This window comes from Aethalodelphis obliquidens, unplaced genomic scaffold (genome assembly GCF_003676395.1).
Source record: "Aethalodelphis obliquidens isolate GAN/ISIS:26980383/991018 unplaced genomic scaffold, ASM367639v1 scaffold14, whole genome shotgun sequence".
Lineage (NCBI taxonomy): Eukaryota > Metazoa > Chordata > Mammalia > Artiodactyla > Delphinidae > Aethalodelphis > Aethalodelphis obliquidens.
Window position 1 is genome coordinate 30,222,887 of NW_020837958.1, and position 14,346 is coordinate 30,237,232.

General features: G+C 48.6%; 1 protein-coding gene across 2 annotated transcripts in view; it reads right to left on the bottom strand.

Annotated features, from left to right (window-relative positions):
• INSC (INSC spindle orientation adaptor protein) overlaps positions 1 to 14,346 on the bottom strand; it is a 132,297-nt gene that overhangs the window by 15,378 nt on the left and 102,573 nt on the right. For both annotated transcript variants that reach the window (XM_027115297.1, XM_027115296.1), the window contains 2 exons: positions 11,189 to 11,360; positions 7,005 to 7,183 (listed from right to left, as the gene is read on the bottom strand). In XM_027115297.1, the coding sequence (XP_026971098.1) occupies positions 7,005 to 7,183; positions 11,189 to 11,360 (351 nt within the window). The remainder of the gene's footprint in view (positions 1 to 7,004; positions 7,184 to 11,188; positions 11,361 to 14,346) is intronic.

Consider the following 14,346-nt stretch of genomic DNA (forward strand, 5'->3'; position numbering starts at 1 on the left):
TGAATAAAGATGATTGCTTGACATACAGAACCAAAAGAGAAGGAAGGTAGGGAGGGAGGGAGGAAGGAAAGAAGGAAAAGAAAGGCAACATAAAAAAGGAAAAGGAGGGCTTCCCTGGTGGCGCAGTGGTTGAGAGTCCACCTGCCAATGCAGGGGACACAGGTTCGTGCCCCAGTCCGGGAAGATCCCACATGCCGCGGAGCGGCTAGGCCCGTGAGCCATGGCCGCTGAGCCTGCGCGTCCGGAGCCTGTGCTCCGCAACGGGAGAGGCAACAACAGTGAGTGGCCCGCGTATCGCAAAAAAAAAAAAAGGAAAAGGAAACCTTTGTCTGCAGCATCAGGTTCATTACACTGCAATTATTAGCTGTGTCACAGGCACAGGTAGGTCTTTGTGTCAGACTAATTTAGATCCTGTTAATGAAAATTACTTCCTCTTTACAGAACCTGTACCCCATGTGGTTTTCTGAGGTGCAGATGAAGTATTCAATTAAGCACAATTTGAATAAATGCCAATTATGCCCTGCTTTGAGTCCCCCATTTGAAACACCCTTGTATGTGCCCTGGTATAGACAGGAAGGCAGATCAACAATGTTTCTCTTCACAGTCAAATCCAGGGATGAGATTTTAGGGACAACTGGTTTACCTTGTTGGCGACAAGATAGCAATGCTGTCAGTGGAGAGAGTACAGGAGCCAGACAAACAGTTTTCCCCTGGCCCAGGCTAAGTCATTCCTGTCTGATGGTTTTTAATTAAGTCCTATTCCTCCTGAGTGAGCGGCTGCTGATCCCTCTGTAGTTATTTGGGGAATCAGAGGGTATCAGCCTCAAGAGAGGTTCTAGGTAAGAGGCAGTATAGCATAGTGGCTACATGCATGGACCAACCTGTTCCAAATCTTGGCTCTGTCATTATTTTCCATCTGATCTTGACCATGTTACTTAACCTTTCTGTGCCTTGGTTAATGAGGTATATTCGTTTTCTATTGCTGCTAAAATAAATTACCACAAACTTAGTGGCTTAAAACAACACAATTTTATCTTGCAATTCTGGGGGTCAGAAGTCCTAATTGGGTCTTATGGAGCTAAAATCAAGGTGTTGACGGAGCTGCATTCCTCCTGGTGGGTTTAGGGGAGAATCTATGTCCTTACCTTTCCCAGTTTCTAGAAGCTACTCACACTGCTTGGCTCCCAGCACCCCGTTGCTCTGACCTCTGCTTCCTCAGTCACATCTTATTCTCTCTGACTCTGACCCTTCTGCCTTCCTCTTGTAAGAATCCCAGTGGCTACACTGGGCCCACATGGATAATCCAGGATAATGTTCCTATACCAAGACCCTTAATCATATCTGAAAATATCCCTTTCACCATGTAAGGTAGCCTACTCACAGGTTTGGGGAGGGGGCATTATTTGGCCTATTACAAAAGATAAAAATAAAATAATAAGACTGTGATAAGTATTAAGGGACAATGTTTTGTCGAGCAGCAAGATCATTTGTTAAATAAAATGAATACTATTTGGCCCCGGGGAACAGAGTCTGAAAGGACCCAGGCCTTGAAAGATTGTATCAAGTACCATCCGGTACAACACCCAGCGTTGCCAAGATGTGAGGCTGATGTGAGATCCCTCCCAAAGGGAGGCAAGGTACCAGAACAGGAGAAGCCCTTCCCAGCAGAGAACCCAACAAACTTCGTGCTCATTACTTTCTGTGGCATTTTAAAATCGTTTTTCCTCTGGCCTCCCAGAGACCTTAGGAACATTGAGGCAAATAGCAAATTGAACCAGAGTAACAGGGGCAATCCCATGTCACTGATTCAAGAAGAAATGCCCCCATGTGGTAAGAGGGAGGCTGGCAAAGCCTTTGACGGTAGCAGACATGTGGAGGAAAAGGTTTACTCTGTGCTTGTTCCGGGAACACCTGTCCACATACCAATCTCAGGCTCATCTCACATCCTTAACAATGGCTCAGCAGTCAACCCTGATCACACCTGGACTCTACCTCTGTGCCTTTCCTTTGCTCTGTCATAAACTAATACTGAGGACCATACCACTTAAAAGGCAAGTGAGGAATACCCAGGATACCCAAATAGAGACAGGTGCTCTGATCTGATAGAGTTTATAATGCAGGAAACCTGACATATATTTAATGAAAAGTTACGATTGCTTTTATGTTGTGCAGTAATTAGGACAAAAAGGCCAAGAGTTCATAGAACTGAAATTAGAATTACTCTTTAACTACTGATGGAATATTGAGATTTCTACTCTCACTGTGTTAACTCTCTAAAGCTCTGGCAACCATGTCAACTGCAGCTCTGAGACCAGCCAGCAGAGGAAGTCCCACTGCTTCTCTGTCTTGCCCTCTTTCCTCCACACCACTTCCTCCATCAAAGAGCAGGAAGAATCAAGACAAGAGCAGTGGTCTGAAGGATGAAGGGCTCAGAGAGAGGGAGGGTGTGGTCTCCTTGAACACACTTTCTCCCTCAAGGCCAGCGAGGCAAGGGGGTCTGGGAGAAGGCCCAGCCCACTCCCTCCCTCTGATAGGTGTGATCAGGGCCCCAGGAGCTGAGAGGGCTGGACAAGTGTGGAAACCAGGAGGGCACCTGCCTAGGCCCCGAGACAGACACTGCTCCCACCCTCTCTGGTCCCTGGTCTTCTCACACGCCTGGCTTTCCCTCCTCACTACCAAAGACGTGAGACTGGAGGGCTGAGCTCTGGGTTTAGGAGAGCGAGCCACAAAGGCCATAAAAATGCCTTAGATGTAGGTCCCAAGTCGTTGGTAAACTAAACCAAAACTCTCTCCCTGGGAATTGCATCGAGTTTGAGGTGTCAGTCTCACAGTATTAGAGAGCATGTAAACACCAGACCATGTTCTCTGGGCTTAGTTTTCCCTTGGCTTTATAGGGAGAGGTTCCTGGGGCAAATCAGGACTGGGTGTTGTGATCCTGGGTTCTTCCAAGCCTCTCTGGATCGGTAGATATGCATATATAGTCATATGCAAACGAACTCCACTGCTTTAAGTGGCTTATAGTCTCTCTCTCTCTCTCTCTCTCTCTCTCACACACACGCACACACACACGCATGCACACATACACAGTACAACCTGCAGAAACTGACACACAGATTGAAACAACACACACCATGCATTGACTCATGCCACATTACACTCACCACCGCATTAACCACATTTTCTGACCCTACCTTCCTGTCCCAGTCAGATTCCTGACAGTCTCTGTCTGGACCCATCCCAATCTCTGGTTCTATCAGAGACCCCTGGCCTGTTCATTACTGAGTATCTCTTTGGTTCTAACTACTTTACGAGCATTATGCCATCTAATCATCATAATGACACAAGGAGGGAGAAAATATTAGTATCCCTATTTCACAGATGAGGGAATTGTGGCTCAGAGAGGTTAAGCAATTTGTCTAAGGTCACACAGCTAGGAAATGGAGTCAGGATTTGAACTTAGGTCTGCCTGAACCCAAAGCCTGTACTGTTTCTACCATGTCATATATGTATGTGATAGGGCTGTATAAACTATAGAGGGCTTTTGCAAGGTAAGTCAAAATTGCAATCCCTGGTAACTGACATTTCTGATAAATGGACTCCTGATAATGGTATTCACAGCGAGGGCTCAGAAATGCTACAAAATCTGGACATTCTAAAATGCCAAGCAGACCATGTGTCTTCATGGGAAGTGAATTTACCAGCACCGTTCACCTCTGTGAAAGCAATTAATTTCTAAAGGCCATAAAGTCATGTTCAGTGAAAGTCTCTGCTGTGGCTTAGACAGGATAACCGCGTCCCTTTCACCCTAGGTTGTCACAGCTCGACAGACAGGGCAGAGATGAGCCAGCCCTTTCCCCCCACCCTATTATCACGCCTGTAGCTGGATGCCCTGGGCATCATGACCCCTAGAAAATACCTCCTGGGGATGAAAACACAGGCCACAAAGGGCTTGTTAGGCAGGAAGTGCTTCTGGATGCCTGACCACATCCAGCTCCCCTAGATTAGCAGAGGGGCGTGGAAGAGCCCCTCTGCTTAATTTGTTGGACAGATTAAGTAGACTCAGTTTGCTGGGTTGATAGAGGGGTTCTCGCTGAGATGTTCAAAGGGAGGCGGACAAATATAGATCCAAGACCCAGAGGCTCTGCACAGCACTGGCGTCATTGGCAGATGCATTACCGGAAGCCTCAGGGGCATTTAATCTCCTAAGTGTTTCAGGAGGCGGTAAGCACTTCAGAGTCTAATTCATCTTCTTTGTCTTCATTACTGGGAGCCCTCTGATCACCTTAATCCTCCCTCTGCCAAAGGAAAGAGCCATTTGTTTCTTTAATGGGTCTTCTCTCACTAGCTAAGTGGTTGCTCTGAGCCAGGGCTGAAGGTGAGGCCATCCTGAGGACAGAGGAGAAGAGCCTGGCTCAGCGTTGGGGTGGTGGGAAGGGCGGGGTGGGGGGAGATGGGGGGATGACGGACACAGGGCAGTGGGAGAGTGTGGCAGGAAAACGCCTGACTCCATTTGCATAGAGCTTGACTACATTCTCCATTCTCTCCCCACCCTGAGCCCCTCCTTCCTAGGAATCAGTGAGGTTCCAAGAGGGGGCCAGTCACTGCTCAGGATGAAAAAGGGTCTGTACATATAGAGCCATGGGGTGTCTAAGCTGGAGGAGACCATCCCACTTTACAGATAAGGACACTCCCCTCTGAAGGTTCCCCATTCAGGGCTGAGTACCACACATTCAAAGGCCAATAATAATAACAGACAGTGGCTTCCATTTATTTCATAGTTGCTGTGTTCCAGGAACTGTACCAAAAGTTTGTATCAGTTTATTCAATTCTTATTTTATCTCTGTGAAGTATGTATTATTCAATTATTTCTCACAGATGAGAAAAGTGAGGCTCGGAGTGAATTGCCCAGAGTTACATGATCACGTAGTAGAGAAGCTCTAACCGCATGTCATCTGATCCCCTAACCCCTGTTCTTACTGCCTCACTACTGGATTTTGTATGAAATGACCGGAGTTGGCTACAGGAGAGGTACTTGAAAGGAAAGGGACCTAACATCGTGTCAGGTAGGTGAGAGACCCAGCAACTGGAGGCGTCTAGCTGAAGAAGAGAAGAGGGGGAACAAGGCAGATCCTGCAGAGTGAGCCCTCCAGTCCCATGCCCCACAGCCAAGGACAGTGACTGCAAAGGGCCAGCCCCCACCAGAAGCCAAGCAGCCAACAGCCAGCCCAGTGAGCCACCACTCCTGATCTCTTTGTGCTGCCATGCCTTGTCTTTATGGGGCTTGTCCAACTAAGCAGTGAGAGATTGAACAGGAAAGGAAGTCTGGAACTCCATCAAGCAAGGCTTGGAAGACCAAACTGAAGATTTTGGATAATTCGCTATCTGTGCTCTTCCTTGCAACATCAAGTTTGAAAAATAATGATAGTCGTCACTTACTGAGGACTTAGCAGGGACAAAGCATTGTATCAGGTCCTTTACGTGTATTATCTCACTCGCCCTCACAAGGACACTGCAAGGTAGATGATAAAACCAACACCCAGGAGGCTGTGACTTCCCAAAGTCACCCAATTAATAAATGGCCCCAGACAAGGTTGACATTCAGTCTCTCTGACTCCATAGCTCCACTACCCCCTCTTCATTTTCAGAGATGGCAGCAGATAAGAGTCAAAGACCAAAGTCTATGTCAGGCCAGGACTCAGTGCTGGCTAGCTACTTGTCAACCAGATGATTTGGGGGATACTCTCTTGAGCCTCAATACTCTTATCTGTAAAATGCAGCAGATATTATCAGCCTCACGATATTAGTAGAACCCTCCTATGCAAATGCTTATATACTAGAAATTCCCTCTGAATGGGAGGGAGTTTCTATGGTTGGCTGCCTTTCCACAGGTGATTCTAAAGACAAGAAAGAACTGATGGAGTGCCACCCTACTTCTTCCCTTTCACGTCCTAAACAAGCATTTATAGAATTTTGCCAAGGGTGCCAGCTCTGGGCTAGAGGCCTGAAGAAATCCCGGGGAAGTATAGAACACAGACCATGCCCTCAGGGGGATAAACATGAAATAACTGGGAAGGAAGAAATATCATTGGAAAAGTCAACACTGCATTGTGAGGTGTGGCCTCCAAGAAAAGGGTGATCCAGGGGAGCTGGGGCCGTCTGGGAAGGCTTTCCCGGAGTTGCTGGGGTAGGAGCTGGCACGTGAAGCTGGGGCAGCTTTGACTGGACGATGAGGCTGGACGAAAGGTGGAGCTGGGGAGCTGGGTTACAGACAGGGATGAGCTGGGTTGGAGGCTGGAGGATCATCTAACACAGAGTTCAGGCACCTGGTTGAATTTACAGAGAACTAAAACCCACCAATCCACTGCCCCCACCTCTGGAAGAGAAATGGGAGGCTGAGTGCAGCAGAGGTGGGACAGGATGGAATTCCATAACCTCAGAGCTCAAAGGCCATTGAAAACCCCCTCATTCAATGTTTTCAAACACATTTAGTAGTAAAATCCTTTTTCCCCAAACAAGACTTTACATGGAGCTCAAATATACAGAAAAAAAAAAAAAAAAAACTGAGACTGATATAGGGGTTGAGGCCCAGAAGCAAGGCTCTGCTCCAAGACCCTGTTTCACAGAGGCAGAGAAAGGAAGAAACTCGCTGCAGGTATAATGTCAGACAGGCAGGTGCCCACACGGCTGGATACAGACCTTTGGAGGAGGTCCAGGGATCTTCCCATGGCACCTCTCTGCGTCTTAGCATGGACAGGTCTGGATGGAGATGGAGGAAGTCTCTCCAGTGGTTGGGATGGGAGAAGAGGGTGGGAATGGGCTTGTGGAGGTGCTCCAAGGGCAACAAGGCATGTCGAAAACATATTCCTTTACCTTCCCCCAGATTGCTACTAACAGGACCGACAGTGAGCTGCAGCCATGCTGCCCCCCAGAACCTAAGCCCTGGCCTCCTGCCCTCTGACTTCACGCTTACAGGTTCTGGGCCTGGTTCCCCATGAGCTGCTCACCTGGTCCCGGGTGTAAGGCGTGTCTACTCTCTGCTTGTCGCTGCAGGCCTCCAGGAGGACGCGGATGGCCTTCAGTTGCAGGAGCATCTCACAGGCCATCGTGTCAAAGAAGGTGATGTTGGCAAGGGCCGCAGAGGCCAGCAGGAAGACTTCCCCAGACGAGGCCTCTTGGCACAGTTCTGGATGGTGAAGAGAAAGAAAACAGCTTCACTGCCGAGCGCTTTCATATCAGTTACATCATTTGGTTTCCACAATAGCTCTGGGAGAAAATGTGGGCAGGTGTTATAATTCCCATTTTACAGATGAAGAAAGTAGTTATTGGAGAGGCAGATGTATCTTCCTACATATGTAGCAGGGGTGGCATTTGAAACCTTATGTGTGCTTCCTAATCACTCCATCCAACAGGTATTTACTGAGTGAACACTATGTACCCGGCACCCTGGTGTTTGGGGATGGGCTGGCGAACAAAACAAAAGGTCAGGTCTTTGCTCCTGTTAAGCTTACATCCTACTAGTGGGCAAGACAAAATGAATTTTTAAAAAGCTAATATAAATAACTGCAAACTAATAAATGTGAAGGAGAAAATAAACAAGTGCTAAGACGGAGAATAACTAGAGGCCCGTTGGGTGCATAAGGAAGGTCTCCCTAAGAAAGTGACTTTACTGCTGAGACCTGAGGGGGAAAAAATGAAGCAGTCATGAGAATATTGTGAGGAACAGCATGCTCCAAGCCAAAGGAACAGAATGTACAAAGGCCCTGGTCAGGAAAGAGCTCATAGTCTATGTGTGTGTCTCCAGGAGCGTACACTAGACCTGCTGAATTTGCCTTGAAGAGGCTGAAGTTAAAACATAAAAACACTACCTCGCCAGCTGCCATCAGCAAAGTTTCAGGATTTCCTTTTGGTCCCAGGAACAGGGTCACCTGGCTGCAGAAGAGTCCTACACCAAGCCTCTGAATGTCAGGCTCTTTCTCTCTGATCCTAGTGGCCATAACCCAATCCTAACCATATCCCCCCACTTACCATCTGTAACTGTACTGAGGGTCTTTAAGGAGGAGAGGACCACCCCCAAACCCTGCATCCCTTCCCCACCTAATACATTCCCCCACGGGCTCCACATGACCTAGAATGGACTCCTGCCTTGGAGGAGGCATAAAAGGATCCATGGTGCTGCCCACCCAACCCAATGGACCTGACTTCTGACCCTCAGCTCCAACTTGACTGCTAATCAAGGTGCTTCCTGGGTCCAGGCCCCTCCTACTGACAGCACCTCTATGAAAATACAGGAAGAGAAGCCATACTCCAAGAAAACAGCCACAAGAGAGAAAGAAAGCTTTAGGGGCAGAGTTGAGCTGTGTTCTATCCTGATCTCTAGTTCTTGCTTCCAAAGAGTCTACTTCTAGGTTCTGGCATTAAACCTGGCAGCTCTTGGCACCTTCCAGTGCATGCAGTTTCTGGTTCCTGCCTTTATAGGGACAGAAAATAGCATTAGTTGAACCCCTGTAGTGTGTCTTACACAGTGCCATTAATTTCTGAGCACACTTAGAGCAGAAAGTGGTCACCTTCATTTAGATGTAGAAGCTGAGACTCAGAGAAGCTGGTAGTAGCAGAAGCAGAAGCTATAGATTCTTGACCTCACTAACTCATTCCATCCTCACGACAACCCAATTTTTTATCACAGTTTTATTGATGAAGGAACAGAGAATTCAAATGTTAAATGATTTTCCCAAAATTGTGGAACTGAGGAATGATGCTAATTTGGGAGGGAGGGGGCTGGAATCAAACTGCTTGACTCCAAAGTCCCCACTCTTTCTACATTCCAGGCTGCCTCTTGTCTCTAGGCCTCTTTGCCTCATTTCCAGTGATGCTTCTGTAGATCTAGTTTCATTTCTATCAGGAGGGCAATGCCTGCTTCTGGGCAATGCTGCTCCCCACAGCCCAGGTATGACTATTAAAATACTTAGCATCTTGATCTAGCCACCCTGGGCCGGGGCAGCACATTAGCCAAGGAATTAAGAACTCTGATTTCCCCTTTCCAATGACTGCTTTATCCTCTGCTTTGGGGGGAACCACTAGGGTCAGCCCTTCCACGCCATCTCCCTACGTCCAGGGTTTGAGGTTGGACCATACAACTCACAGCCCACTTTGTTGCAAGATCTCTCCTAGGTCCGAACACCCACCCTCATTCTTATGAGTCACCATTGCTGCCAACACAGCAATTATTAACACAACCACCTAAGTGCCTTTTAATTTTAATGCACATTTATTTGAACTACAGGCTGAATCACCTGGGATGTGTTAGGAAGATTAAATTGAGGATTCCAGTGACTCATTTATAAATGTTTCCAGGGAATGGCAAGAAATTGGAGGACTATTTCCCACCAAAGAACAGAGCCCTGGCTACCTGCCCAGAAGATAAATCCCATCTGCTGAGTCTCAGAGCAGACTCCACCACGCATCTTCATTAGGGTGAAATAAATAGGGAGACTCCTCTTCTCCGGGGAGAAATCCAGCCAGGGCAAAGTAGAAATGGACATATGGCAATAATGAAAGGTTGTTTGGAATATATATGTTTTGATTTAGTATTTGCTATCATTTATAAACGGGGAGGTTTTCCATAAAACCTAGGATTTTTGTCTTTTTTTTTAAATTGGCCTTTCCTACATGGCAACAATGAACTGGAATTTATCAGTGATTGCCCCTCTTTAGTCACTGCATGTGCTTTAAATTTCAATACAGGACTCAAATCTCCTTATTTTCTTCTTCCATCTGGCCTCTTCACCTCATTTATGTTTCCTGCCTAGCTCTGGCATATGACCGAGTACAACACCGCTGGCGTAAGTGAATCCTAACACTGTTATGTGGCCTTGAGAAAGTTCCTCAACCCCTCTGGGCCTAGGTTTCTTCTCTTATAGGGTGGGCATTAAACTTGATGGCCTCTTGCGTTCCTTCCAGCCAAGACTTTGAACAATTGGCTTCTGCATTTTCTCAAATTTGAATCAATGTAGATGTTGACAAGTTGATTTCTCCCAGCCTGGCCTGTAGATTGCCACGACCACAGTAACTAGAGTCAGCCATGAAAAATCAACTTAGCTGATGCTTCCTGCGTGCAAAGTACTTGCAGATCTGAAAATTCTAGAGCTAGAAGGAACCTTGAGAGAAACAGGTCCTGACCCCTTGTTTCATATAATAGGAAAATTGTAAAGTGAGCTCTGCAATGTGACAGGGCAAAATCTCGCACAGCCTGCACAGGGCTGCCAGTCAAGAGCTTTCTGTTGGCTAGATTTATCAAAGACAGAAATCCAAGTCCAAGTGTTCTGACTTTAAGTTCACTGTTCTGTGCTGCTCCTCAATTTGTGCTATTCCAGATATTGCCAACCCTGCTTTGGTAACTCCAAGCACAAACCCTAAATTTTCTGATGAGATCAATTTTCATTCAGTTTCAATGAGATAAAGATAGAGAGAAGGTGACAGAGAAAGGGATTGAAGTAGAAACCCAGAGCATTACCACAACTTATCAAAGAAAGGATGTAGTTTGCAAAACAAGTTTCCTGAGGATTGTCACCCAGGTGAGTCCTCCTAGCTCCTGCGTGTTTGCAGGAAGATTGCATTCTAGATGTGGGGCTCTGATTCTCCTGCCAGGAGCACACAGGTCTGAACAGGGGACCCTGAAAGAGTCAAAGTTTTCAGGGCCCCAGGAAATGAGGCCAGTGGTGGGACTGAAAGCAGCAGGTGGTGGGGAACAGCTGCTCTCTGAGAAGCTGCTTGCCCCCAGTCATTGCTGCCACATTCGCTGGGTACCGGGTACCATAGACTGAGATTTCAGGAACAAAGCCCATCAGAATCTCTCTGCATAAGGATCTGAACCTCAACATTTGACGCCCCACTCTTCCCTGGGGCTTGTCCTGTTCTCCTATTTGAAAGGCCAATTAATCTCAATCTGAACTCAATTCAAGGAGCTTCTTGGAGGGCTGCAAACATTTTAATAGAAGACTTGACAACAGAGCTCTTTAAGGCCTGACTCTGATACTTCCATGGTGGGATTTCAGCTAGTGTGATCTCTGTGCAGGAGATATGTGGGTGCGGTGAGGGGTGGGTGGACAGGGAGACCTTCCTGTCCTTCCTAAAGACAACTGTGACAAGGCCCTCCTCACCCAACAGTACCCTCCAGCCCCGGATGACTCACTAACGAGAGCTGTCACGATCTCCTCCATGCTCTCCAGGAAGCTGCTGAGGTGCTGGGTGAAGGGCAGGTGTGGGGAGGTGACTTGGGCGACCACAGCCGCAGCCTCAGCCCGCGTGGCTTCTGAGTGGCTGTCGTCAGTCAGGATGTCGGCCAAGCACAGAACGCCATCCACCTGCCGATGGAGAGAGGGCATAGCCCTGTGCATCCTGGGAGAGCACATGCTCAAGATAATAATGAGAGAGACTCACAGTCCAGCCTGGACCCCAGTGACTCTGGGGGCTTATCCTTTGGCTCCAGAGAGATCATTGACTTCCCACGGCATCTTAGATAGTGGACATCAGCAGGCGTCCAGGGGCTAGGCCAGGGCATCCACCAGAGCGAATTGTAGTAGAAAGAACAATCTCTTAGAAATCTCACATCCCTGAATTCACATCCTAGCTCCCTCTCGCTTGGTCACTCAGCCTCTCTGAGATTGTTTTCTCATCCACCAACAAGGTGTGAGGAGTTAAAGAGATGAAGCAGGTGATGCTGGATCCAGAAGCATGCTTAACAATGTTGGCCCCCTCCTCCCCTCCTTGGGTTGGCAGCAGGCTGAGCTCACCAGCATCTTTCCTCCCGCATCTTGTCCTCCACCACCTTCCCCCCCGTAGAGAGAGGGCTGCTCCCCTGGAGGCCTTGTTCTCTCTGTCCCACCAGAGAGAAACAGACCTGGGCAGAGTGGAACCTGAATGCCAGATAAAGACTGCAGCTTCCAGTTCTGCTCCAGTCGGACCTGCTCTTGGCCTAGTAACTTCTGCTTACTGAGTGCTTGATATAGGCCAGCTACACTGTGCATGTGTTACTACACCATTAGTCCTCATAACAGCCTTCTGAGGGCAGTGCTGTTGTATACAGCGTATGTGTTGTTATACCATTTATCCTTTTAATAACCTTCTGAGGTCAGTGTTATTATTATCTTCAATTTACAGATGAAGAAACTGAGACACAGAAAGGTTCATTGACTTACACAAGATGGCAGACTTTAAAAGCAGTTGGTCTGGGATTTGAACCACAGTGGTCTAGCCTCAAAGCTCATGGTTTTGAAGAGGCATCACACTGCCTTCTAAGACGTGACACCTGAACTCAGACCCCAGCCTCCAGCAAAGGTGAGCAGGTGAGGTTTGTTTAGAGAAAATGCAGTAACTTGCTAAGGTTAGCTCAGCAGTGCCCCTGCAGCCCTCCGACGGCCCAGGACACCCGCCTGCCTGGGGACCCTGCCACCAAGGGCCAAGGAGACCTTCCCTTGTGAGGGGTAGGAGTGGGGAGGGGCGAGGCAGGGAAAGAGCTGGGGTGAGGTGAGGTGGGGAGGGGCCTGTGCTGCTGCCCTACACCTGCCGAGGGCCGGCCTCCTGTCCCTGCTCCCTTACTTCCTGCCACTCAGCTTCAGCTGCTCTCCAGAGGCTGCATTTTGTTTGACTAATTACCCCCACCATGTTCTGGGCCTCCCTTAAATGCTCTTGGGAGTCTTAGGTCCATTAATTGTGAAAGCGTTTGGCAATCTCAGACTCAAAAGAGACAAATGTGGAAACAGGAGCCCGGCGAACTGTCCGCAATAAAACTCACCTGGATGTGCTTAATAAAAGAGCAAACAGGAGGCAGCAGCCCCTGCAGGACTGGGCTCGTGCCAGGTGTTTGACTAACAGGCCTCACCTGGGCCCAGGGAAGGACATGGGGCCTAGAAACAGGGAGCACCCCTCTTACTGCCAACCTAAGACGCTTATCCGGTTCGTCCCTTTCCTCCTTCCAGCACCATCCAAGGCAGTAGCTAGGGAGCAACAGGGTCTCTAGTGGGGGAATGTCTCAGCCAATCCTATTCCCTAATCTCATCTTGGATGCAGACGGAGTTGCATCTCAGACCCAGTTGGGAACGGTGGTCAGACCCAAACCTAATCCCCAACGTCTGCTGGGAGATGGGCCAATCTGAATGCACCAGAGAGGCCAAGAGGTGGATGGTCCCGGAGGGTCTGTGCCCCCCAGGCCCTGCACACTAGGCATGCTGCCCAGCCCAGACTGCCACTCAGCAAACTCACTGAGCACAATCTTCCTGGGCACAGGCTGAGTGCCAGGCTTTGTGCTGGAGCAGTGGGGCAGGGACAAGTGACCCGTCCTCAAATGACTATTGGACAATGTGACTTCTGGTGAGGATGCTCCGTGGGAGACCTCCTGGAAGCCACTCTGACTTACTGCCCACACCCCAGCTCGGGGAGGGTGGCCCTCCTCAGAGCTCATGTCCAGGCACATCTACTGTCATAACAGAATTTATCACACTGGATGGCCATGTTTCTTCAAGTGGCATCTGTGGATGACACCAAATTCACTAAGAGTTTCTTCAAAACACATTCCTGGGCCTCACCCAGACCTATTCAACCAGGCTCTCTGGCGAGGCCTGGAATCTGCTTTTTAACAAGGTCTGAAGCCGACTTTATACACCAGCAATTTGGAGAAGCACCCTGGGATGTGATTCTCCACTTCCTTTTCTGTCTGGCTGTCTCTGACATCTTCCTGGAAGCTCTGCAAGCCTGGGGACCACAGCTTGTGCACCCGTGACTTCTCCAGGGCTTGCACGTAGTAGGCTTTCAATAAACGGGAAAAAATGCAAGAGAGAAAATGGGACCTAGGTGTGTCCTCAGTGAGGACACAGTTTAGATAAGTGAAGGTAAAAAAATGGCATTGCAGGTGGAGGGGATATCGTAAGCAAAGCCCACTATAGGAAGGGGCAGCTTTGGAGAACAGCTGGCTTGGGAACATGGATTCCACAGATTCCTGACCCCAGGAAAGTGACCCTGGATTGTCATGCGGACCAACTGTCCAGGCCTCTGGCTCTGATGCCACTGACCGGCCACTTGGCCTCCTGCTAGCAAGCTGCCACCAGCCCAGATTGATCTCCGTATCCATCACCGTCTCAGCAACTCCAACCCAGTCCAGATTATCAAGCAGAAGCCCCTGAGGGGCCCTCCACCACAGGGCTCTGGGCCTCCCAGTGCCTGAACCAATGCCTGTAGTGTCAGAATATGCACAGGCTCTGGAGTCACACCTACCTGGGTCTGAATCCTGCTGCCATATCTTACTAGCCAGACAATTTTTGGTACCTACTTTGAGCCTTTCTATATAATGGGAAT